The following is a 27,374-nucleotide window of genomic DNA, read 5'->3' on the forward strand; positions in this document are numbered from 1 at the left end:
ATTAACGCCCCAGCCTCGCGGCACCTCGTCGGATCTCCAGCTCAAGCTCCAGCGCCGGCCCGGGAGGGAGGGAGGACGAGCCTCGGATTCGGAGCCATGTGCACGGCGACGTTTCTGCGTGGGTCGGCGCAGTGACATCCAGCCGCGGGGGATGGATCACTTGTCATCACATTCCTGCAGACGCAACCGACGGTGATCTAGCCGGGGAGGCTGCAGTGTGGACACAACACCACCATATATATATATATACGCAGCGTCTTATCCGAGGGAGCTTGCTTCTTGTTACCAGAGGTGTCGCCTTGCGTTTCATCCTCAACAATGGGGTAAGTGATTGTTATCACAGCTTGGCTCACACTACCCTTTATGGACATGCAAAACACAGCAAAGACTCAAGGCAATGGATGCGTCGTATATTAGAAAAAAAACAAAAAAACAATGTTAAAACCTTCACCTTCAGGTAATTGTAAGAGTGTAGTGTGGTTGATCATAAATTGCTGTCCAAATGAATGTTATTCCTTTTAATTAGGTCTGTTAGTAAGACAGACTTGAGGCCCCAACATGGAAAGTTGCATTCATTACATAACTTTGAGGATCCTGATTGAGAGTTTGTTCGTCAACGTAAGACAAAACGGAAGCCCAAAAGTTGTTTCCCCCGATTATATCCCATTTAAATGAGATTGTGACATTGACAACTTACCCATTGCATTGAGATCCAATACAAAGCTGAAACAAGTATTCAGTGCTTGGTTTTGATTGGAACTGTTCAATAGGTATTTGGTTTAGAGACGCTTTGTGGTTATCGTTTGCAGGGGTGTAGAACTACATACACTGCATCCGAATAAGAGGTTTTCTGAATATATTTCGAGCCATGTAGCTAAATTAGGTTGTTAAAATTTTCATGTCATGGCTGGTAAGTGTACACTTGGAAAAAACATACATGGGTGTTTAAGTGCATAGAGAGCCATCTGCCAAGGCTTAATCTTACATTCAGTACAACTGTAAAATTGTCTAAACCTGTAGTTGGGGTGAACTACTGCCAAACGAGCAATCTGGATGAAATGTATTTTACTATTACAGCTTTTGTTTGCAAACGGCACATCTCATTCAACTTCAATCTTCAATAATATTTGATATGATGCCAAATATCAACACCACCCTTTTGTTTTAAAAACATAATGAATTTCATGTCATCATTGTTGTTAATGGCAAGTGTTGCAATCATCCAAAAAGTGTAGTCTGCGCGCGCAAACGTAAAAACTCCTTGGCGGAGGTAACAATGGTGCCTTGCCATCACGCTGTGTGCTCCCAGCCTACATTATAGACCGTTATGTAAGTTTTGAACACGGGCATAAGTAACAACATGATTTCTTCCCCAACATCTTTTGCTGCGACGCTCTGTACATCCTGTTCCGGGTCTTGACGTGCCTGAATCGGAGTGGCAACAATTGCTGAACACTATTTTCTGTGACTGAGAGTGGCATCCTGTCTCCATGGTAGCCGACCTTAAATATCTCCCACAACATGCGCCCACCAGCGAGATGTACCTGCTTGGTGTGCAACAGCGCTCATTTTCATTGCCTCCCACCCGCCCCATCTTGAGCCCAGTGGTCCCTAACCCCCACCAGGCCTTGCTTTCATTAACAGATGTCTCCCACAGTTTAGTGGGATTAATGACCCGCCAGGAGGTTGATAATATGGTGCAAGGCATGGTGCGATTTCAGCCAAAAACTCCTGCATTAGCCATAATGCACAGAAGGCTTCGACGGCGCGCGTTCACACCTCCCACAGTGTGGGCAGCACATCATCCATCCATCCAAGCGTCTCCCACCTAGCGGCAGCTCTCGCCGAGCTCTGCCACGCTGGTGACTAAGTTATTCTTATGCAACTGACTCAGCGAGTCAGTTGATCCACAACGCGATCGAGAGCGCGGCGAGGCCTCACGTGTCGGTATATACCTGCGCAGACGGGTTGAAGGTGTCCAAAGGTGTCGTTCCGAGTCCCTCCGACCCACAATTAGAATCGTATTTTGCTTTTCAACCTCCTGGTTCAAGGCCAAGGATATTACAGTTTGCTGTTGGGCTGTTAACATCAACGCTTACATGTCAACCAATGGCAAAAACGGTTTGTTGTCATGACAACATGTAAGTATTGACGTTAGCAGCATCAGCAAAACTCCTACCATGCATCCATTTTTTTTTTTTTTTTCTTTTAACAGTGCTTGTCCTCATTAGGGCAGCATGACTGGACTAGCCAATCACAGCGCATGAATAGACAGCCAATCATTCACAATCAGATTCACACCTCTGGACAATTTAGTCAGCAATGAACCTGCCATACACAGCTGCCTCCTACTTTGTTTATTAACTCTTTCGCTGCCAGACATTTAAAAAAAAAAAGAGAACCTGTTGAGTGCCAGCCAATTTAGAACATTCTGACTGATGTTTCAAGGCACACAGAATACTGTCTTTTAAAAGTATTACTGTGTAAACAGAAGCTATCGAATATACAGTATCTTGTGAAAATGTATATTTTATACACAACAGTTACTTTGATGCAAAAAAATGTTTTTCTTTAGTGATGCCTCAAACATCTGAAACGTGCAATACCAACAACAGCAATGGAAATGTGTTTTGATGGCAAAATAATGTGTTTAAAATGAATCATCAGTGTAACATACTTTACAAACTATTTGCATGCTATTTAGTAGCATTTAGTAGTGTGTGTGTGTGTGTGCGCATTCTACAGTACTTGTAAATTGAAATCTCTGTCACTTTTTTTTTTTGCTTTTGTGACACACTTTGGAGTAAATTTAACATGAGTAAATTTAACATGACAAACATTTTCGATCAATCACAAGCTGCTTGTAACGGTTGCATGTTCGACCAGCCTTGAATTGGATCGCCTTTCGGGAATCTTTTTATTCCTAAAAAGTGCATTTAATATTCTAGTCAAATACTTTAATTTGAACACCCACCCATCCTTTATCCAAACCGCTCATCCAAGCTGTCTTTGAGCAGTAAGTGTGGTACACCCTGAATTGGTTTCCAGCCAATCGCAGGGCATAATTTTGAACATCCAAGTAAAATACAAATAAATATAAATTGTACTTACATGACAGTCTTGAAAGATTACATGAAAATATAATTTACCCAAAAAGTTAAATACAACTGAACTGTGTTGGGCAGTGATTTGTTCGCGTACCACTAGCGTGAGCCACTAGTTTTTTATTTTAAATCTTTTTTTTTTTTTACTGCAAAGCCAAGCACAAGTACAATATCTTGCAAAAGGCACCGCGTTGAGGAGTTTCCCTCATGTACCTTAAAGGGGCAATAAGTGACCTCTGGCGGACAATATTTGTTGCTTTCCAGAAGAACGACTAAATCCTGAATGTCATCTCCTGTTTTCAGAACTTTCTGTATCTCTCTCTCCCTCTCTCTCTTTCTTTCTCTCTCTCTCTCTCTCTCTCTCTCTCTCTCTCTCCCCTTTCTCTCTCTCTCTCTCTCTCTCTCCCTTTCTCCCTCGCTCTGTTCACAGTACAGCACAGGTCATCTAAGGCTCTTTTAGTAAATACAATACAATACAATTTTATTTATACAGCGCATTTCATAGAGTAACTTGAAGCGCACTCATTAATAACCCCAGTCTGCCTAATGTGAGCTCAACTCTCTTTAAAGCGTTTCTCTGTGGAATTAATAATTAAGATTAAAAAAAAAAAAAAAAGGCCCGCCAAAGAAGCAAAGTCTCTTGGGTGCTGGGTGAGGGTTAAGGTGTCGAAGGAATATGAGCGCTCCTGGGGTGGACCACTATTATGTAATGCTTGTTTTTTCCTCTTCAGAAATAGGGGCAGCTGTATAGTTAAAGGGGGCACACTGAAGTAGAAAAAAATAGCATGCAGCCTTTTGCATGATGGAGTGACCCACGTGAAAGCAGTTTGGTTCCACAAAAGGAAGTTATTCACAGCTGTGCAACAAGCCCCTGCAGTGCATCATAGAGAAAACACCTGTCACTCTCGCTACAACTGTCGAGGTGTGTGTGCATGCGTGTGCGTGTGTCTTACTGTCTTTCTGTCATGCCTCATAGGCAACTCTCTCCTTAAAGTGGAAGTCAACCCAAACTTTTTTTTTTTTTCAAGAATATGGCCCACTAGTTGAAACACGGCATTCTGATTAAAATTGCGTTTGCGGAATATGAGTTAAGCAGCAAAATCCACCCGTTTTTAGCCATCTCAGGGGGGCGGCCATTTTGTCATTTCTGTCGACTGAAAATGACATCACAACTACCCAGGGCTCAGGTAACAGCTCGCCTGTTTTCTAAAGCTGAGCCGTGATTGGTCGTTACCTAAACCCTGATGTCAGTTTCAGTCGATAGAAGTGACAAAATGGCCGCCCCCGGAGATGGCTAAAATCGGGTGGATTAACTCTTATTCCACAAACGCAATACTTATCCGAATGCTTTGTTTCAGTGGGCTTGCATAGAACATATTCTTGAAAAAAATATGCTTGGGTTGACTTCCGCATTAAGGTCCCAACCAAAAAAAAGAAGTACTTCATCTGTTAGAGGACTGAACAATTTTGAAAAACAATGTACTATTTTCTCCAGAAATCAGCAAAATATCTTTCAGTGTTTTAAAATTCACACTTACATAAGTACCATATTTGAAAATGCTCTAACTAACACAGAGGTATGGAGATATGTCCAAAATGTTCATAGGATGAATGCTCATACTCTGAGTAAATCTGCAATAGAGGTGCAGAAGATGAACTGCAGTTTTCACTGTCGTTCATGTTCATTCATTTCAATCTAAAGTTTTATACAGTCTTTTCTGTTGTATTGAATCTCAATGCAAATGTGCTTATTGTTGTGGCCAGTAAGTGTACGCTAGCTGTTTATGGAATCCTTCGTTTCTCAAAAATGACCGCATCATTTGCTCTTACTCCTTTGCATTCATCACGTCATCCTTTTTTCCCTCCCTTCAGCACACTGCCTTTAACAGTCTCGTAGCATCACCTGCTCTTATGTCACGCCAACCGCTCTCCTCCCACTTCCTCTTCTTGTATACTAAATCTATTATTTTGATGAATGCATCTATACACGAGAAGAGCAAAACATTAAAAACACCTCTCACATGATGCTTTGTAGTTCTACACTATTGAAAACTACAACCACAATAATAAACACATATTTGAAAAAAGATGTCTCTGGTAATTCCGGTGGGAACTGAGCCTTCATTTTATGCATCGCTTGTATTGGATCTGGTTAGCCTGTACCCGATGAAGTGTCTGATGAGTATATTTTGCTACTGACGCCCGCCAAAGGTCATTATGAGTCCAAATGAGGTCAGTTGTGATTGCAACAGACCTCCAGGAAATAACTATTAGGTAATTAGGCTGCTGATTAAAATGAATGGAAAACGGTTTAATTCAAAAGGACACGTGAAGATTTTTTTTTTTTTTGCGCTAAATGTGGGAAAAAAAAAAGGAAAAAAAAAAATGTTATACAAATCAATCCATCGTTTGAACGTAGGAGGAGGTAGTCCTTTTTTTTTTTTTTGCCAACCGGTCGATTGCATTCATGTGCGAATCAAAGCTCGGGAATGTTGTAGTGTTTGATGCGCACACAAGTGAGCGACAAGCGATGCCAAATTAGCCGCAGCTTTGCCGAATTATGCAATGCGATAGGACGCCAGTTGCCAAGGAGCTATTGCACAGATCACACAGACAGGCTGTGCTTGTGTGATGTGTGCACAGTTGCAATGACTCACAGTTCCGCCACTTGCACTGCTGTCCATGATTATGATAATTTGCACTCCACAAGCAGCTTTGTGGAGGAGCAGTAATCAGCCCAAATTCACTCTCGCACTTCCTATACGCTCCCCATTCCCCCCCCCCCCCCATCACGCTCCTCCCGACTAACTTCCCTCTGTTTCTGTGTTGTTCTGTCTTTCCAAGTCTGGGCTAATCACACACAGGAGGGGTACTGCTGATGAATTTTAATATTCATTTATACACCGAGCCTTTGATGTCCCCCATCACCCCCTCAGTGCAGTGTAAGCACTTCTCTATCTCCCCGCTCTGCCAGCACTGCCAGCTCAGAATATCTCCCCCTGCACCCTCTGCTTTGGCTGGTTGCGTACGTGCGTGTGCGCGCAGCAGTGTGTAATAAATGTAGATTCAACCCGAAAAGTCGACACAATGTCAGTGGTTAAAAAAAAAACAAAAAAAAAACAATGAAGCAACACATACATAGGAGACAGATGAATAAATTGGAGAGTCCAAAAACCCTGTGGTGCTCCACCGGCAGGGGTCAATCCAGAGTCTTCTTTGGGCATCACACAAAGGTCAGTAAGGAATTAAGTCATGTCAGCTGAACCCATCATAGAGCTTTGATCACGCGTATATAAGCTACACTGGTATAAATCCACCAGCAACACTTTATAAATATGAGGGAATATGGTTCCGTACATACATGGGTCTGCTTCTGTCCTTTAGGTATAATCTAGAGCAGGGGATGGGCAATTTAAATGACGTAGAGGGGGCCCCAGTTTTTCATCAGCACCTCTGGGGGTCCCGCATAGGACTGTGCACTTCCTAACCAGATAGAACGAAAATACATAATAATACATTTTCAATGCATCTATAAATGATGCACTATCCTAACCCACCAACAAAGGCTTTGAAGCAAACAACAAAATAACCACATACTGTAATCCCCCCCCATGCAAAGCGCTCTCTTGCCATTTAATTACCATTTGACTGTGACAAATGATAAAATGACTCGTTTTGTAAATGTTTGCACATAAATCAACTCACTCAAAATTTTGATATTATTGAGGGACTATGTTTGTCCTGCACATCGTTCCAAATACGTAAAAAATTACTGGGCCTATCCACGTTGCAGTATAGGGCAGGGTAGACTCAGTGTACCGGCAACTAAGACATACATGTCCAGCAAGCGCTGAAGAATACCAAAAGAAATAAAACTTTGGAAGCCTCTTCCCAGCCTGGTCCCTCATTCAAATCTGTCCCCCAAGCAACAACAACTCACTATTTTCTTCCCCACGCTCGCCGCAATAAATAGACTAATGATGGACTGCAGACGGATGGCGGACTAAATAAAGGGGTTTCCGTCTATGCTTAATCCGTCCATTTGAATTTTTTATCCGTCGTTCGTCAACCATCAGCAAAAACGGGCGTCTGTCAGTGACAGATAAACGGTCCGACCAGATAGACAGAACGCCTGCAGCTCTGGTTTTAGACTGCGCGTTGCACTAGATTTACGCCGGTCATGAAAATAGGGCTCCTAGGGTCAATTCAGAGTCTTAAAAAAAAAAAAAAATTATTTGGGAACTGTGAAGCCAAAGTACCGGAAGACGACGAGACAGATGTGCATGCATCCATCCATCCATCCATTATCTGTACCGCTTCTCCTCACAAGGGTCGCGGGGCGTGCTGGAGCCTATCCCAGCTGTCTTTGGGCAGTAGGCGGGGGACACCCTGAACTGGTTGCCAGCCAATCGCAGGGCACACAGAGACAAACATCCGCACTCACAATCACACCTAGGGGCAATTTAGAGTATCCAATCAACTTACCATGCATGTTTTTGGAATGTGGGAGGAAACCGGAGTGCCCGGAGAAAACCCACGCAGGCACGGGGAGAACATGCAAACTCCACACATGTGCATGCATTGAACTGTAAATATTGAAAAACGTATTAGGAAGTGTTGTCCATTGCAAAGTATGTCTTCCTCCGCTAACAACCGCCACTCCTCAGCGAAGACTTTCTCTAATGTTTTGTATTCAACAAATGCGCTTATTCTCAAAATACAAGTATTTTAAAATATATTTTAGATATAAGTTGGATAAATATGAAGCCAGTCTGAATCTTCTGATTAATTAACCAAACTATTAGGATGTGTTGCTTTGACAGGTGTGCTTTTTCCTTTGAGAGTGTTCCACAGGGTCTGTTTCTATATACACACACATGCAGAAAAGTTAGTCCATGTGGAAAGTGGTGTCCAGTGGGGTGTGCCTCTGGCAGTAAAGCGTGGCCTACTGTCTATATTTAGCCCTAAACGCTCTCTTTTCTCCCCCGTGTGACCCTCGCTCCGTGCTGCAGACATTCCCATATCGGCGCATAGAGAGACGCCGCTGACTGCAAAACAGGGCAAACACTCCGTGAGTGTATGGTGCAGTTGGCTGGTTGTGATGATGGCAGAACTACCCCCGACTTTGACCGCTCATTTATAGTCAAGAATGCACCTGCACATACCGGACGATGCGCATTCATAGTTGTTTTGCTTTAAAGTTGATTTTTTCCTAACGATGGAGGATGGCGAGCTTGTTATTCGGCTGCCCGGGCGATCCGGTTCTCCGGTGGACGGCAGGAGTTTCGGCGCCGGCGTTGGCTTTGGAGAGACGTTGGTACTGCGGCGCAAAGAAGTTCATAACTTCTTTTTCGTCCCCTTCAGGGAACAGCCCATTTACAGCACGCGGGCCCACGTCTTCCAAATTGACCCCAACACCAAGAAGAACTGGCTGCCCACCAGCAAGCACGCCGTCACCGTGTCCTACTTCTACGACAGCACGCGCAATGTCTACCGCATCATCAGCCTGGATGGTACCAAGGTGAGCCCAAGTCTTCTCCCGCAGCATGTATTTGACACTTTCTTCAACTGCTGATCACTGACTTGCTTTCATCAAGATGTCCTCCTTCCACACAACCTTGCAGGAGGTGCTTCTGCTCTTAAAATGCTCAGCACTGTGAAAGCATACTGTCACAAGACTTGAAGCTCATGTTTCAACGTGTGTGTGTGTGTGTGTTTGTGTCTGCATATAAATACTATTTGCACATGTGCTGTATCTGCAAGTCTGTCTGCTTGGGATATACAGAGTCAGTATGACAACCAGCAGAGAAGATTGTTGTTAACAAACCTGCCAAATTTGAATGGTTAAAAAATGGCAACTATACAGAATGAGGCTTTAAATCTTCAAAACGAATGCTAACTTTTAAAAGGGAAGACAACACAAACATATTTTTTTCCAGAATATGCAGGCTCACTAGTTGAAACAAGGCATTCTGATTACTATTGTGTTTGTGGAATATAAGAAATCCACCTGTTTTTAGCTATCGCAGGGGGCGGCCATTTTGTCACTTCTGTCAAGTGAACATGACATCAAAGTTGCTCAGGGCTCAGGTAACGACCAGTCACAGCTCTCGGGGGGCGGCCATTTTGTCACTTCTGTCGACTGAAAATGACATCACAGTTGCTCAGGGCTTGGATAACAACCAATCATAGCTCAGCTTCAGAAAACAGGTGAGCTGTGATTGGTCGTTACCTGAGCCCTGAGCAACTTTGATGAACTCATATTTCACAATCATAATATTAATCAAAATGCCTTGTTTCAACCAGTGGACATACAAAGAACATATTCTGGGAAAAAATATGTTTGGGTTGACCTCCCCTTAATGCCTACACATCCCAATATTTAATTTTAAAAAGGTTCCAGCAAATCTTTAAAAGGTCTTAAAAGGCACCGAATCCCTGAATATTTAAATTATTGACATTAAAGTGCCTTACATCTGTCTTTCAAAAGTCTTTAAAATGTTACCAAGTGAGATTTTATGATTGTATATAGTGTCAGATCTCAAAATAAAACCTTTAAGAAAAAGAACAAATTGAATTTCGTGGTAATATTGAGCAATCACAATAGTGAAGCCAATAATACAGTGATGAGGTTTTAATTGGGACACTTAAGAGCAGATGTACGCTTTACAGTGTCTTTAATAGTAACCCATAGGGAATGCACAATGTGCATCAAGGTCAAATAACTGTCACTTTCATCCCAAAGAAAATGATCTTCCCCAAATTTTTGCACTCTAGAAATTGTCCATATGTCTTGTCCAAATCCTGATTGTGGAACGAAATCACTGAGCGACATTTGATGACAAAAAAAAAACCCGAGAGGAACACTGACAGCTATGCACAAATTCCTATATCTCGAAACAATGAAATATTCCAGTTGAAATTTTTTAGTGACTAAATGATTGAATATCTTGAGAGCATGATTGTGTGCAAATAATCAATAGAAACCCAAATCATTAACACATGAATTTATAATCGCTCTCAAAATCAAAGTGGAAAAATCTGTCTGATGCAAATTCAACCTCCAGACAACTCAAAATGCGGCTCTGGTGTGCTCGTGATAGGACAACGTTGAGTCCATATGTACATTTTACTTCCATGGATCATGTTTTTGATCGAGCTGAGCGGGAGGTTTATAATAAATAAGAAAAGCCACAGCGAACATGCTGCGATGATGGTAACGCAACGTCATCATTTTGTCCAGCACCTCACATCACATTAACCCGATCAAATGAATTGATTATGTAACACACATGCATGCTGAACATAACCCAGAGACTTATTGATGTCAGTTAATCAGAATGTTCCACAACATCACCACTGTGATTGATCAGCTGTTAATTAACTCTTCTTTAGAGATGTTGGATTACAGTATGGAAGACTAAAATGATTTTTTTTTTTTTTTTTTTTTTTTCGCTGTCAACAATTCTCATTAACTGACCGAAATGTACTGTTTAAAGTCTCTAAATAATTCATGACCTTTCAACACTGTCTCGCGTTCTCAGCGACGTCTGGGGATATTTATAGCTAGATAGATATTTATCACTTTCCACTGCTTGATTCCGTTATGGTGATAGTTAAGTGTTGTTTCATGATTTGTTTTTTTTTGTTGCACTTGACAACATCTAAGTGGCAAAGTTGACTCACTGGTTGAAGGCAACATGATGCGTTCACTGCTGCTTACCAGCTGCAACACTTACTTGAATTGCGCTTTGTTTGGGGTTTCTAATATTTTGTCTTTCTCTTCCATCTTAATTTTGTAACCAATATTAGGAACACGTACGTAAGATTTCTTTTGACCAATCCAGTAAATGCCCGTACTGTAAGTGGACAGTGAACACACCTGCTACATTATTTGATGTGGCTGGCTAAAGAAAATCATGTGCTCATGATTTTCACCTCATGGTTTTTGCTAAAAATTCGTGCCAAAACTACAAATATGAAATAACATTCAACCATTGCAAGCTTTTTTTTTGTTTTTGTCAACAAATATATTATAAAATGAATTGAGCAATAGTTGAAGAAACATTTTCATAAAAAATAGTTAACCATCAACAGGAAATCCCCCAAAATGTCATTATGTTTGACTAACTAAACACTGCATCATTAGTTAGTGTTACACCTTATGTCGTGCACCAACGTCAACACAACACATCATGTTCAATGGGATTTGCTAAAACTCAAGCATATTTAATACACGGTCATTGGTTAGTGTTTTAGACTTTATCGCTTCTAGCCAAGCCATAGTCTGCATTTGTGCCGAGCTCCCGACAAGAGAAAAAGCTTCAACAACAGCTAACAAAAGTGGTTAGGTCATCTTCCCCAAACACTATTTTAAAAGGTGAAAAGATGAGTGAGGTGCAAAGTGATACAATTAAAAAACATCTAAAATACACGAGACATTGCAATTGGGGAAAATGAATCTGCACAACCATCTGCAATGAAGCATCACAACTATCGATTTTTAACAGGCTTTAATTAAATGTATGGCTGAAAAAAGTGATGGTTGAATTTACCCAATCATATTTCATCAGGTGATTGCAGAAAATATAACCCTAACCCTAACCCTAACCCCGAACCCTAACCCTAACCCTAACCCTAACCTAATAAAATCTGGATCCAGATACAATTTTTAAGTAGATGTATAGTCTACTTAAAAAAATGTACCAGTATCTGGATTCAGATGATTATACTTTGTCCAACCACCTGACTAAATATAATTGAGTAAATCCAACCGTTGTTTTTTTTAGTGTAGTTCGACATGTTTTTGTCCACAAAACATCACAACCTGTAATGTTGAGGCGACATAATGCCACAAAACCTCTGCAGAGTCAAAAAGTTTTACAACATTTCTCAAGACACTTGAAGTGTTTAGATTGGTTATTAATTAGAACTATAAAAATTAACAGAACATGTGACTGACCGTTATTACTTATAAAAATGGATTAAATTGACCATACTTATACCTGTGAGGCTTCTGCCCAACAGTGACGACATGTAAAAATACGATGTGGTGATTTTACAGTTACAATGTTTCACATTCATAATGGCCCTCTGCGGGAAACCTCAACTACAATATGGCCTGCAATAAAAATGAACTTCTGAAGATGAATCAGGAAACCAGAATATTAGAAACACATGAGGTAGAACCGCAGTAATAAAGATAATAATGTGTACAATTACCTCCTCTACGGCAGTATCATTATTGTCTTTGAAAAGTTTTACTTTTTGATAAAACTCTTATTTGATGGCTTTATTTTGTGCAGGTGTCCCTATAATCAAATGAGAAATCCTCTGAAATTGCTTCCTCTGCATCTGACCCACACATGCACACGCATGCATTAAACACACCGTAGTAAGTTCATTTAGAATTTATTAAGTGGGTTCCCTCTGTGCCGCAGGCAATAATTAACAGCACCATCAGTCCCAACATGACGTTCACAAAGACCTCGCAGAAGTTTGGCCAGTGGGCGGACAGTCGAGCTAACACTGTCTACGGCCTGGGATTCTCCACTGAACATCATCTGTCCAAGGTAGCACCCCCAACAAACACACACACTCTCTCTTTTTCCCTCTCCCACAAACACACGGACGCACGCTCGCAAACACACTCTGGATTTTCTTTTCTCCTCCACCCACCAGTCCCTGAGAGAGGATGGCATTTCCACAGGTTCTACTTTCTAGTTGCCATAGTTTTTTTTTTGTTTTTTTTTTTTCTCTCCGAATCTGTTTGGCATTCTACATTCAGTCTGCATTAATGATGTTTTTTCGACACGGAATTTGTGTGAAATATCTGCTGATGCGTGTGCGTGTGTGTAGGTGGTGGTTTGTCTCCTCTGCGGTATGATTAAGCTCCGACACACTAGAACCATAAGCAAACCCAACAGTACGGCCGCATCCTATGTGTCAGGCAAGCCGAGCGAAGATAAAGGTGCTTATGATATCGAGGACATTTCCTGTTTCACGGTATATGTTGGATATTAATATCAGGTACTACTACGGTGGCCTTCCCTCAATAGCTGCTCTTAATAATACCCCTAAATCCCTTCATCTATTTCCTTTAAGTTATTTATATCCAATGGTTCACTCGTAAATGCGAGAGCATGATTTTATACATGCTGATGTGATTTGGTCAGCTGCCAGGCCCTCAATTTTAATGTAAGGTGGACATTTACTGCAGGAGAGTATTTACGCTCGGTTTTCTTCCTCTGTAAAGCAGTAATTGATAATTCTCCCTGTATTTGACAAGTCTATTCTTTTCAAATACAATGGGTGTGTCGTGCGACACACCCCTTACACCAGACGCACAGCCCGATCGCAATGAAATAAGAGAGAGAATAAAGCTGTTTATATCTTAGCAATAAATGACTACTTTTAGGTTCATGCGGCTGCTATTAGACTTCATAGAATGATCAACTTAGACAATAATCATTGGCGCTTCAACTTTTTTTTTTTTTACACCTGGAGTTACCCAACCAACATTTAGTTTCACGTGACTTTTACCATTTTCACTTCACAATACACTGCGTTGTATTCCTAATTATTTTCTAAGGTAGTACACAATCAGTTGGATCTGATTAAAAAAAAAAAAAAAAAAACATTGGAACACTGGAAATAATATAATAGTATAATGATACATAATCTGTTAGGGGTAAAGAGGATTTCAACTTTAGAAGCTCCAAAGTTGACCATGATCTAAAACAGAATCGAGGAAAAATATAAAATCAAGGCAAAAGCACCCCAAAAACAATCGCATAAATTTGATTCTCTAAAACCTACATGGAATGGAAACCTAATTTATGCCATTGCTATTGTGTATGTGTGCGTCCCATTACTTGTTGGTTTACTGCTGTATTTCAAAATGTCCGCTGTGAAAAAGATAAAGATAGCTTTTCCACTGATCTGTACATCTTCTGATACCTCACATCAATCATATGTGTCCACATCGCACACCGACAACTATTGCATTTGCTTTTGTGAGAACAGAGCTATCCTATTGCACCAAAGTGGAATGCTATTGAGTTACTGGCTGCCTTTCTACGAATGGCAGACTTGAGCACCTCCAGCAGAAGTGTCAGTTACAGTTTTAAACCAGACACTCCTCTACTCCACTGGAGACTTGAATTTAAATGGGAACCTCTGAAAAATCCGTTGTAAGTTTACACGTCACAGTAGCTACTGGCTAATGTTTATACTGTACACCACTGTCCGTCATTTCTTCGGCTGAGCACTTCATAGGCTTGCTGGATTCTTCTGCTTCTGACTAAAACAGGCCTGTAGTTCAAGTCAATGACAAGTTGTGATTATAGGAAAAGTAAATTTATCATTACGATGCATTCATTATTCACAGAGAATTGGAGGAAAAAGTGTTAACAAAAGTGAAAATAATCCTAGAATTTTATCCCGAGTTCTTCTTATGCCCATACACTCTAAAAACACTTGGTTTAAAAATAACTAGGGCTGTCAAAGTTTTAAATTTCTAATTTAAATATCATAACGCATTAAAAAAAATTAACTCAGTTAACTCAGTTTAATTATTTCCTGTGGCAGCTGATCCCCGCTCACTTTGCAGCCAAACTTAAGAGTCGAGTCAATGTCACAAAGATGGGCTTTTACTTAGTTTTACTTTAAAAAGTTGCTCGATGGCTCGTTGGAGAAATCCAAAATAATTTGCGCACTTTGCAAAGCCAAATTCAAATACCCTATTAGTTGTACGTCTTTGGTGTATCGTTCAACAGTTGTATTTTACAGGAAAAGAATCGTATTCAAGGATCAAAGAAAGATATTAGAACAGTCTTTGAATCAAAACATAGATTTAATTTTTTTTTCCATATTTATTCCAAGATTTGACTCAAGTAAATATCGGTTCCAAGCTTTGTAAAAAATTGTAGTTGAAAAACACGATTAATGGCGATTAATTATGGAAAATGTTGCGATTAATTAGTTACAAAATTTTAATCGTTTGACAGCACTAAAAAGAACACAATTTAGGGTTAGAAAATGGACCGATCCACTACTTGGGTCAATTTGACCCAACTTCTTGGGTTGTTCTCTGCAAAAACAACCCCAAAATGGGTAGATTTGATCCAATTAGTGTAGGTCCATTTTTTTTTACCAAACTGCTTTTTAGAGTGTACTATCACAAAAAGTAACATTGGAAACATAACCTCCTTGATGATAACAATGTCAGCCTGCTTTGTGTTGTGAATGTGTGCTTGTCATTTGACAAAAATGTTGACTACAGTGACCTAGTGACCTATCTCATGTTTCTGGGGTCATGTTATCAGCGAGGGCAATCTTTTTAAACTCAGTTGCAGAACATTATTAGCAACGACAGTTTCCGCCTATGCTAGACCTGGCTTTATGAATGGCTGACCTATTACACGCTGATCTCATACTTTATATGTGTGTGTGTGTGTGTAAGTTGGCTACGTGGATGACTGCACCATCATATTTTGAAATTTGACTGGCCTTTTGTTCTATGTTCTGTGGTATGTCCAGTTTGCAGAGAAGTTTGCAGAATATAAAGAAGCAGCGCGGCTTGCTAAAGAGAAAAGTCAAGAGAAGATGGAAATGGCCACCTCGCCCTCACAGGTATGCTAAGTCAGCACACGCTCATAAGAACCACAAAACATCCTCCTTTGTACTCAAGTATATAACGCGCTAGAGAAAACAGACGGATGAATAACAACATCCAGGTTTATTATACTGTGATATCATTCCTATAAATAATGTATGTTGATCATGACTTTTTTCATGCATATACTTTCACATATTTTAACTGCGTGCATGGGTACAACTTTCTTTCTCGTGATGTTTTCCTAGACTTTGCACAGATAGAATTGTCCGTGAGGGGGCGTTTGCGCCGTTGTGAGATGTCAAGTAGTCAACTCCCGGCCAATCAAAGTGGCGGTCCCCTCGTTCCCAATAAAACGGGCAGGGCACTGGAAGCGAATTGACTCACTGGGCTTCGAGAGATGAGTTTGATCATTTATACAGCAACTGCAAGATCTCCCTTTGCGGATGATGTGGTTGGCGGCGCATTTGAACGTGGGCAATTGGAGACCGCCTTACACCCCATTTGTGAATCTACATGTTTCGATTGCGCCCAGATTTTTGAGACTTCGGCTTTCTCACACATAAAGGTTTTGGTCGGAAATATTTAATATGTTTAATATTTAAGATAGTCATAAGTATTATTGGGATAAATCCATTCTTAACACATCTCAGGCAGACGTTCCTGGTCAGGAAAGGTAAAAATTGGGAAAAAAACAGCCCAATTGTCTTTATGTGTGTACTCACATGACATCTAACATTGTTGAAGGGTAGACAGCCCGGACTAATGCGGCGTATTTACGTCATGAATATGTGAGCAGTGGGCATCAAACCCTCAGAATTGTTGTATGATATCATTTAAATCATCCCACTTGGTGCCACAGATGTGAACGATCAGAGGTGGGGGGTGGTCTCCAAGTGCCCACTTCACAGCGATGATGTGCTTCCGCCATTTTCAAGACTTTAGTGGGTGACACGACTGACTAGTGTGCTGCATTTGAGAGGAATGAAATTATCCACTTTGATTGCCCATGATTGAAGTGAAGCTGTGACCACTCCCATGGAAGCGCAGCCCTCCCTCTTGCAGATCCGCCGGCCTGCGCTCATCTTCGGGATTTACACCGCTCATGAAAACAGAGCCCTTAATGTTGTCCTCCAGAAGTACATCAGTTTATTTCTAATCTATTATGAGAGATTGAAGAGTACGTGGCGAGCATATATCTACCTCACATTTAAAGGTTCCGGGTTCAAAGCTTGGGTCTGATATTTTTGTGTGGAGTTTGCGTGTTTTCCCAGAGCTCGCGTGGGCTTTCTTTGGGTTCTCTGACTTCCTCCCACATTCCAACAACATGCAAGTTAGGTTGATTGATCGCCCACAGGTGTGAACGGGAGTTGCAACGGTCGTCTGACCTGTTTGTATATGTGCCCGGATGCGTTTGAGTGGCGACCAGTCCAGGGTGTACCCCGCCCCTCGCCCAAAGTAAGCCGTGATAGGCTCCAGCTCACCCGCCACCCTGAACAGAAAAAGCCGTAAAAACGGCGAGATGGACGGCCCCTGTGCCTTCTAATGAATGTGTTGCATCCATTTTGATGTTGCTGAAGATGCTCGCTGGCCTTTTTACAGTACTTCCCGAACACTATTGTCCCCCGGGAGTATTTAGCTCTTCTTAACTCAGTGTAATGGGCAACTTTATATTCATGAACTGAAATAAACAAAGCTCTTGTGGATGACAAGTAGCCTGCATGTGAGGAGTTTCGATTGAATATTACATAATAGAAGTTTGTGGGTGGAAATGAGTGTGTTTTAATGGAGAAATATATGCTGTAGTTTAAACGCTGTTCACAGGACCTTATGACGCTTCATTACGGACGCTAGACACTCATCACACCACCATCACATTCTCGTGGTGAATCTAGAGGAAGTCTCCCTTTATGAAAAGTTGATAATAAAGCCCCAATTCGAGGAATTGCTCCTTAAAAAAAAAAAAAAAAGAAGAGGATGGGGGGAATATAAAGCCGAGTGCGACATGCTTCTCCCATTAAGCCAAATCCCAATCGGACTTGACCAATCTGAATGAGAAGCGGGAAGTGTAACATGAGACGTAATCTGTCTCTTATCTCTGACTTCCTTCTTGTCCATTAGGGATGCACAAGCGAGGCCATTGTGTTAGCGCACCGTGCACCCAGCCGTAAGTCCTAATGGCTTTGTTTCATGTATGTGGAACATTTAAATGATTTCTCTCTGCTTGTATGGGACATAAAGATAAGCTGCACTTGTTCAATTTTCCCAGCGTTAAAATGAGCTACTTAACGACCTATCAGCGCGTGCAAGTGCTCATAAAGAGTTCATCAGTGTTCGAGGCACCCGAGCAAGCGCGTACAAACACACCTCCATCATTTCCCCAGTGAACTATTTATGTATATGGGAACGATGATTCATTTATGAGGTTCTCCCCTTTTCCATCTCCTATAATAAAAGACCCTGGAGATTGGGTTTGTTGTTCTAGATTTTTCTGTTGTTGCGCAAAGCCTTGATGAAATGTAGCCATGAATTGTGTATGCGCTCCCTTTCAAAAGTATCGCGACAGTGAGCCGAACAGTGAGGCGCATTCTTTTTTTCACACTGAAAATATTTGGGTTTGTCTTCAAAGGAAGAATATGATACAAACGATCAGAAGTTCAGCTTTTGTTTTCAGGTACTAACATCTGGATCTGATACGCAACTTAGAAGATTGCACCTTTAGTTTGAACCCACCCATTTTCCATCTAAGCAAAAGTATTGGAGCGCGTGACAGACAAGTGGGTGTTCTTGACCTAGTCCAATTATGTTGAGCATTTAAACATTAAATACAGTTCAATGTATACACTTAGGGCCCTATTTTCGTGGACAGTTGCACGTGCGCTCAGCGTGAAAACTACCGTATCTTCATTTTCGTGCCGGGTCGAGTCTAGTTTCCCGGGTTTAGGGATTTGGCAGACCGCGCTACGCCTCGTTGGGCATTCCGCTGGGCCGAGGCCGTTTTCTACGACACATCCCCGGCGCACCTGCAATTTGGTGACAGAAAGTATACACTCTAAAATTAGTTGGGTTAAAAATAACACCATTTGGGGTAAAAAAAAAAATGGACCGATCTACTACTTGGGTCAATTTGACTTAACTTTCTGGGTTGTTTTCTGTAAAAACAAATGAGTAGTTTTGTACAAAACAACTCCCAAAAAATGGGCTGTTTTGAACAAAACTTCACCGAGCAATCAGTCAAGTATGCTAACATTTAATCAATATTTTGCTTACCTTTTGGATTTGGCACGAGAGTGATTCAGGCAGTGTAATCCAACCGTTGAAAGTGGCAGATCAGATCTTGCCTGGCCTAGCTTCTGAGTCACGGGCGGAGAAAAATAAAAATGTTACATTTTTGCTCCTCCAACACTGACTTGCAGAGTGAAGGAAAAAAGAAAAAAAAAAGACTAAAGCTGTAAACTTTTCTTTCACCTGAAGGAGTCTCCAGCTGGGGAGCTCTCGTCACCTTTGACCCCCGTGACTCCGCCCATGGAAAACATCAATGGAACAGATGAAATCTGTGACACGACGCCCAACTCGGACTCCAGACCAGAACCGTCACAAAATGCGCTGGCCTTCGCTCATAGGTACGTCGCCCACGCTAGCGTCCGCCGTGTTACACCAGAATCAGGCGCCCTACTTCCTGTCTTGTCACTTTGAAGCACACAATGTGCACGCCACTTTTTTTTTTTTTTTTTTTTATTGCTTGTGTGAGCCAATAAATGTTTTTTTTTTTTTTGTTAGTTGTTGCCATGTCAGCAAGTTGTTGCTGTTCTCCCTCTATTCATCACTGCTTTCTCATGTCTTTCCCCTCTAGGGAGCAGTTTAAGACTTGTCGGGTCTGCTCTTTCTGATAGGGCTGTCATTACAAGGCTGACTACTGCTGTACACAATACAATAAATATTCAAGTAAAAACAAAACAAAACAAAAAAAAAGATCAGGATAAAAGCTTATAAATATGCATTCCATGACTTGAACATGGTGATATTTTGGTGTTTTGATTGAACTTGACGCTGTTGGACCAATAAGACTCTAAAGTGGTTCTCACAAATCATTTTTGGTCACATTAAAACATGCTTGTTGATAAACTTGTATTTCTTAGTATGTTAGCCAACTTCAATGCATTATTTTTACATGCAACTGCAATCTAATGATGTGTGTATTCCACAGTGCATGTTACTGTTATATTGTTCCTCTTAGCAGTGGATTATATCCCCTCCTACTCCATAAGCACTTTTCTGAAATCAGATCTCAAATATTTGATTGAGGTGCAATCATGAGGTTTATGTCCAAAAAGGTGTTGATGATTTGTTTTATGAGACTTATCCAAAATCATGTATGGAGTGGGTGGTGAAAAAAAACCGTCTCTCTCTCACTCTCTCTCTCTCTCTCTCTCTCTCTCTCTCTCTCTCCCTCTCTCTCTCTCTCTCCTCTCTCTCACACACGCATTCACTCACCCCCTCACACACACTAAAACACTTCTAATAAATTCAAGCTTCCAAAACTGAGCTGCTCTGTTCTGAGGAATGTATCATTTTCTCCCACTTCTCTGTAATCTTGTAACTATCTTTTCAATTTTCATCAGTCGTCTGAATTAAAGGCATCAATCTCGTAATGTATTATCATTCATTCGTTTCAAATGAAAATCCATGTCGGAGGCCTTTGGTGGGGATTTAGCCACATGTCTCCGAATGGGTTTAAATTCTTAAGCGTGAATGCTTTGGAATTCCCAGTGTTCCATCATGAATTCTTTATGGCTCCAGAGAAGCTGTGTGCAGTGAGGGCGGCTGTAGTGAGGTGTGCGTGCGTGTGCGTGTCTGTGTGTGTGTGTGTGTGTGCGTTAATGCTGTGCGCGTGGGAGACGGACTCCACTCAGGAATTCGCCATTGCAAGCGCTGCATGGACATAACAAGCAAACCTCTGTCCTTTCTCATTTTAGAGGCATATGCAAAGAGGGCAGCTGCTGAGTTCTACCCTTGTCGTTGTCGTTACTATGTGACGCTGAAAATACTGTTGGATTTACTTAAAAAAAAAAAAAAGTATGGACATTGATTGCATGCATTCAAATCATGTTTCACCCACCTGTATATGATTTTATTTTGTGGAATATTCATCTTGGTGAAACGTTTTTTTTCTAAATGCAAATCCAACAGATTCTTTTTTTTCAGTATGCCAGGAGCATTTTAGATAAAATATTGGTGGCCCAGCAACCACTTTCACAGGCTACACAGTATAATTTATTACTGTGGGATGTGCTTTAGTGTGAATGGCAGAGGAAACACACGTTTTTGCTAGTTGGGCCCAGAATTACTCATATATGGTCAACATTGTAATTTATTATTATTTTTTAATTTGGTTTATTTTGACAGCAGGAAGATTCAATGAAGGTGTTAAATATTAAAGAGAAAAACTCTTTTCATTATATACCGTTTGAAAATAATTTATATAGCAAGTATTTTAAAAGATCTTAGTGACTTGTAGCATAATCTAGAGCATTCCAATCAACTATTCATTTTGAACCACGGATGGTCGGTTAACTGACGACTCTAAATTGTGTATTTGTGTGAACGTGAGTGTGAATGGTTTGTCTATATACTGTATGTGCTCTGCGATTGGTTGGTGATCAGTCCAGGGTGTACTCTGCCTCTTGCCCAAAAGATAACTGGAATAAGATCTAGCCCACCTGCCACACTAATGAGTATAAGCAGTACTGGAATTGGAGGGATGGCATTGAGAAAGGGTTGCAATAATTCAGGACTTTTTTTTTAATAATATTTTTTCTTCATTAATAGCCAATACTAAACCATTAACGATACCAATTGACTATATAAAAATTGAATTCACTATAACTCAAATTGTGTTAGTTTTTTTCTTGTCACAACCTCCTTTTGCTTGGCAAAGGTCACAAGGTTTAAATCTAACAAAAAAAAAAAAAAACTGGCATCCATTGCACAAACTTTGGTCAATAACAGGACACACTAAGTAAAGAACTATAAAAAAAAACACAATAAAGATTTTACTGTAAGAATATTTTATTTCTACACATTTTGTAATTGAATTGCTGCTATGTGTTAAATAGAATATACATAGAAAGAAAGACCCCTTGTTGCTTATGTAGAGTCACCGTTTAATTGATAGCTAAAAGAGACAAATCGCACACTTGGAGGGTTTTACTTTTTTTGAACTTCCGTGCGTAAACTGCCACTCGTTTTGTGCTTGTGTGTGCTCAGCCTACTATGTGTAATCAAATGATTTTTGCGAGCGTAGGCCCTTGTGTGTGGGTGCTCGGGGCAGAGGCAGCAAGCGGAGGATGACAGACAGCTTTTATACCACTTGATGTGTCAGAGGGCTGCGGGGAGTTTTATTTCATTTTTATATTTTTTTTCCCTGCGGTGGTCTTGAGTGAACGGGGGCGTTGCGTTTGCCAAACGTCACGGCGCTGTGAGCGCCTTCCTCCGCTGCTGCCATGGAAACTGCTTCTTGAAGGTGCTCAGTGAGGGGGACGAAATAACCTGACGATGCTGCAACGTCAGGGCACGTGTGATGTAGAAGAAAAAAAAGAAAAAAAAATCCGGAATCACAGACATTTAGTCGATCCTTCGAGGGCATTTCTATTTATTGGGGAGGAGTAAAGCACCAAGACACTGTAATTGTTTATTCGGGAGTTATGGAATTGCAGCAGCGGGTACAAACCATGCAAAAAGTTCAAACTGATGATTAAAAAGAAATCCTACATTACTTTCAACTACATGCAGAACAGTTCACAAAAAGTTGGACAGCCAACTCTTAAAACTTTTGCATTCAGTTCCTCAACCCCGCTACTTTGAAGATGTGATTTGTTACGCACAAACAGAAAATAACACAACTGAATAATTGATCAGTGCAAGTAGCACAATACAACAAATGCGAAGCAACATGTCGCTCAACAGTTAACTTACCGTCCATGCACGCACCTCCCACGTTGTCCTGAGCCCAAATTAGCCTCCAGTCAGACTCATTTATTGATGATCACTGCCACATTTCTCCACTGATTTCTCCGTCGCTGGCTTTTGCCTTCTCCGTCCGTCTCCATCTTCACTTCTTGACGTCTCGCCTGCTCTCCTGCTCACCGAGCGCCTGTGTGGGGTTTATACATTGACGTGCCTTGGTGGCAGCATGCGCGCGCGCGTGTGTGTGTGTGTGTGTGTGTGTGTGTGTGTGTCTGTCGGTTCACATGTGTAGGATGGCGTGTCGTCTCCCTCCTATGCGTCACACACGCACACGCAGACACGCTTGCACTCCAAGAGGGGGCGGCTGTTGTGTAAGAAGTGAAGGCGCCGTAGGAGTGTTGAGTGAATTAGATCAGGGATTTTTCTCCTTCACTGCTCACGGAGTGGGTATTATTGGAAATAGTGGATTTCGGCATATTCATATATACGAGTGTGTGTGTTTGTGATGACGAGCTGGTTGAACAGAAAAGAAATTGAACATGAATTGGGCATATACAGACCCGACCTTTTCAAAGTCACCTGACTCATCGCTGTTGGTACCCAACAACTACTTTTTGAAAGACAGGCAGTGATCATATCCACAGTGAATGTAGTTCCAAAAACAGATCAAGTGTCAAGTGGAGTTAAAGTGTTATTATTTAAATCAAAGCCCAACTCGGAGCTTTTCATTTTTGTGGCCCTTAAATCCTTTTCCTTCTCACGCGGACCTCTCTGTCATAAAGCTCATTCACGTATTCACTTTCTTCCCTGGTCGTACTTCTCATCTTCTCATGGAGCTGGATCAGATTAGGCCACAGACTGTCTGGGGATATAATCTCAGATTACAGTCGATTTGTCAGATAGCTACTCGATAGGAAGATGGCGTACGGTCTTGGTGTCTAGCAGAAACGGGAGACTCGAGTCATATCACTTGACTCGAGTTGCTATTTCTAGGACTTGTGAGTTACTTGCCAAAAACACAGGAATGATTTGACTTGATTTGGGATTTGGTATCTAAGTGACTCGACTTGATTTAGACCTCATGACTTGACAAGTCATCCTGTTTATAGTTTTAAATTTGCATTTGAACACAGTTTGCCTTTTTAGGAAGGAAAGCAAGAAAGAAAGAAAAAAATCGTTTTTTTTTTTGTTCATTCACGCCAACCTGGCAACCCGGTCAGCGTCACTTGCTAGTGTGATTTGGCAGCGTAAACACCCACAGCGTCGGAACAACTCCGAGGATGACTGAATTTGAATGAATGGATTATTTTGGCCGTGACGTTGACAAAAATAGGATGGAAAAACATATGGTTTGCACCTCACAGGATGAAGACGCAAGAACGACAGCAATTTCGTTCGTCATTATTACAGCACCCACAGAGAGTTAAACCAACCGTCGTTTAGCTAGCGATATGAACACTAGTTTGGGACCGGTAAAAAATGTTATTCTGAACATTTAGGTACGGATAAGTAACATTACTAGGGGTGGGCTTGTTTGTGAAAACAGTCGGAACCGTTCGTTTTGACTGTGGCGTCTCCGTTAGTAGATTCTATTCATCAAAACATAAGACACACTGGCATGTTGCTAGCATAGAGCGCTATAGAGCACCACGCTCAAGGCAGGTGTAAGCACAGCGTATGTGAGACACACCGTTGAAATAAAAGTAAGTGAGCAAATGTAAAAGCTCTAACCGTCCATTCTGTATATGAGACAGAACAGAATGAAACATGGTGGCAGCGGTCTAGACGCTAGTTGATATTCAGCTCAGGTAGCTTTCGTCGCGATAAGTTGATGAACTTTATCATTCCTCGTGGCCGATTCAAAGTTTCGTTGGATGTCCTCGTCCCCGTAAATGTTTAGGAGGGACTCATCATCCGTCCACCGATCCAATTTTTCCCCTCCTTCAATTCTGACGCCAGTGAAACTGAAACCTGCTACACTCGCGCTAACGCTGAGTCGCTCAATGGCGGTTGCAGTTGCGCGCGACCAAAACAACCCACTCCCGAGTTCAACCAACCAATCAGCGTTCGTCTGCACAGCACGCCCCCTCAAACGTTCCGGGTAGATGCACGAAGACCAGGGAGACCAGAAATTTGGAGGGCGACTCGACTCGACTTGACTTGATTTTTTTTTTTTCACAGCGACTTGGGACTCGCTTGGGACTTGACGGTTACGACTCGAGACTTACTTGCGACTTGCACATACTGTATGTGACTCACTCCCACGTCTGGTGTCTACTGCAGTCTTTGTCAGGATGGATGGAGAAGTGAATGTTGATGGAAAAGTAAGTGAATGGGTGAATGCATGGTTATGATGATTGGATCGGATCGGACGAACGACGGCTAATTGAGTTGTACGTAGATGGATGAATGTATGATTAAAACAGTTAAATGAAGAGAATTTGGCTGATGCAATAGATGGGTCTGTAGGTTAAATTGATGGACGGATCACTGTGGGAGGATGTATGTATGATTGATGGATGTAGATAAGTGGATGTATGGCGAGCTGGTGGACGGATTAACGGACGGCAGATGGACAATAGAATGGAAGAAATTTGGTGTATAGATAAGTGGATTGCTGCAAATCCGCTAGATTACACCCCCTGCAAGCTTTGACTGTGTGATGTTAAATAGTAGCGCTTGCTATTGACTGTCCGGTGCGTTGAAGTCAGTGTCTGATCATCGCGCACGATTGTGCCCCGCAGCCCAGCGATGACAAAACACTGGGAAGCCGAGTTGGAGGCACTAAAGGGGAACAATGCCAAGCTAACAGCGGCGCTGCTGGAGTCGACTGCCAACGTCAAACAGTGGAAACAACAACTGGCTGCCTACCAGGAGGAGGCCGAGAGACTACACAAACGAGTAAGCGGGGGGGGGGGGGTTTGGGGGCCACAGGAATGCAACAATTCAAGCACAGCGAACTAATTCTTTTATACATTTGGTGCAAAATGAAGCGCTCAACATGTGGGAGGGGGACGCAAAGAGCGGCTGGTTGTGGTCATGATCGATTTCATTGAGCCCATGTCCCTCCATGGACCTGACTCCTCAACTTTGTCCTTTTAGGTGACAGAGCTCGAATGCCAGAGCAACCAAAGCCCGGCCATCAAATCTCAGAAGACGGAACTCAACCAAACCATAGAGGAACTGGAGGCAACCCTGAGGGACAAAGAAGAGGCAAGTTTTTGCCCAAAAGAGCACTTGACACTCCTGATTTAGACCATTTTAATGTATGTTGCTGTTTTCCAGGAAATGGAAAAGCTAAAAGAAGAATTGGAAAACATGAATGACCTCATGGAGCAGAAAGACACCCTCTCCCAGAAACTCGAGGTGAGCCCTCGTCGCTCCGAATTATTCACGCTCGTCACGTGCCACATGTGCCATTTGCTTCTGCCCCAAAAGGAGACGGAGCTCCGCAGTCGGGTGCTGGAGCAGCAGCTGGCGGGGGCCGAGCAGCGGCTGGAGGAGACTCAGGAGGAGCAGGAGAATTTCAGGAAGAGCCTGCGAACGCTGCTGGAGCTGCTGGACGGCAAGATCTTTGAGCTGACCGAGCTCAGAGACACACTGGCCCGACTCATAGAGGAGGCCAGCTAAGAAAAGGAGCTGCCACACGTCTTCATTACAGAGCCATACGACCATTCACACGACCTTCCTCATGCACCGCGGCCACCATGAAGTTGAGAGGCCTGAAAATCAGATTGCGGTCTTCCCCCTTGCAGCTTGGATGAGGAGACTCATCTTTGCCTCATTGAAGATGCGTATCATTCATTCTTTCCATGTTCTGTTACGCAAATCAAAAATATGGCCAATATTTTTTGATTGGGGATAACTGGAATTTGTCATGGGCAGGTCCACTCTGTCGGCATCTGCTGGTCAGTGTGAAAAATGTTGTTGGTGACAACTTTTCTAATACTGTATTTGTTTCCAAACGTAATACAGTGTACAATTACCAGAGGCGGGTGCGTCAGCAAATTTTGACGTTTCGTCATTCGCTAGCGGCCGGGCCACCCGTCTGTAATCGTCAGTCCATCATTATTTCAAGCTGACCACATCTCTAATTGGTCAGTCCGACACTACGTCATCGTTAGTGTAACCGGGATTCCATCATTGGTGAATTAGAACTTGTCGCCACTATTTCAAGACCATCAGATCTTCTTCTTCTTCTTGGCAGCTTCGCATTGGGCAACAGCCAATTGGCGTCGAGAATGTATTATTTACTAGTTTACTACGTCACATGCAGGCTCAGTACAGGAGACTCACCACCAAATAAAGTTTTTTTTTTTTTTTTTAAATGGCAGAAACACACACACAGCGTGGTGACTGGTGAAATAAAAACAATATGGGTCATTGCGGTCTGTGGGACCGAGAGGTTAGTGCCCCTTCCAGTGACGGACGAAGACCAGCTCCCGTCGGTGCTAAGTCCGTCAGCTTTTTTAAAGGGAGAAATCAACCCAAATGTATTTTTTTTTCAAGAATATGTTCCCAGCAGGCCCACTAGTTGAAACACGGCATTCTGATCAATATTACGTTTGAGGAAAATGAGTTAAGCAGCAAAATCCACCTCTTTTTATTTATCTCAGGGGGCGGCCATTTTGTCATTTCTGTCGACTGAAAATGACATCACAACTACTCAGGGCTCAGGTAACGACCAA

At 41.9% G+C, this 27,374-nt stretch overlaps 1 protein-coding gene and 1 long non-coding RNA gene across 3 annotated transcripts; one reads left to right on the plus strand and one right to left on the minus strand.

Annotated features, from left to right (window-relative positions):
- homer1b (homer scaffold protein 1b) lies at positions 1 to 27,336 on the plus strand. Of its 2 annotated transcripts, XM_086031669.1 has the most exons (9): positions 1 to 323; positions 8,469 to 8,625; positions 12,545 to 12,676; positions 15,645 to 15,737; positions 19,195 to 19,343; positions 25,431 to 25,587; positions 25,789 to 25,899; positions 25,972 to 26,052; positions 26,125 to 27,336. In XM_086031669.1, exons 1-9 carry the CDS (start codon positions 319 to 321, stop codon positions 26,314 to 26,316), a joined length of 1,077 nt encoding a protein of 358 aa, XP_085887795.1. In that variant the 5' UTR covers positions 1 to 318; the 3' UTR covers positions 26,317 to 27,336. The 2 variants fall into 2 exon arrangements, with proteins under 2 accessions (XP_085887795.1, XP_085887793.1); XM_086031667.1 differs by lacking the exon at positions 1 to 323 and having other exon boundaries at positions 8,254 to 8,625.
- On the minus strand, positions 21,772 to 22,856 carry LOC147146969 (uncharacterized). Its single transcript, XR_015086934.1, has 2 exons — positions 22,696 to 22,856; positions 21,772 to 22,278 (listed from the first exon to the last, which is right to left on the minus strand). It is a non-coding gene; the product is annotated as an uncharacterized LOC147146969 (long non-coding RNA).
- Positions 27,337 to 27,374: the final 38 nt, after the last annotated feature.

This window comes from Filicampus tigris, chromosome 5 (genome assembly GCF_054856515.1).
Source record: "Filicampus tigris isolate MCC_2025a chromosome 5, RoL_Ftig_1.0, whole genome shotgun sequence".
NCBI classification, from domain to species: domain Eukaryota; kingdom Metazoa; phylum Chordata; class Actinopteri; order Syngnathiformes; family Syngnathidae; genus Filicampus; species Filicampus tigris.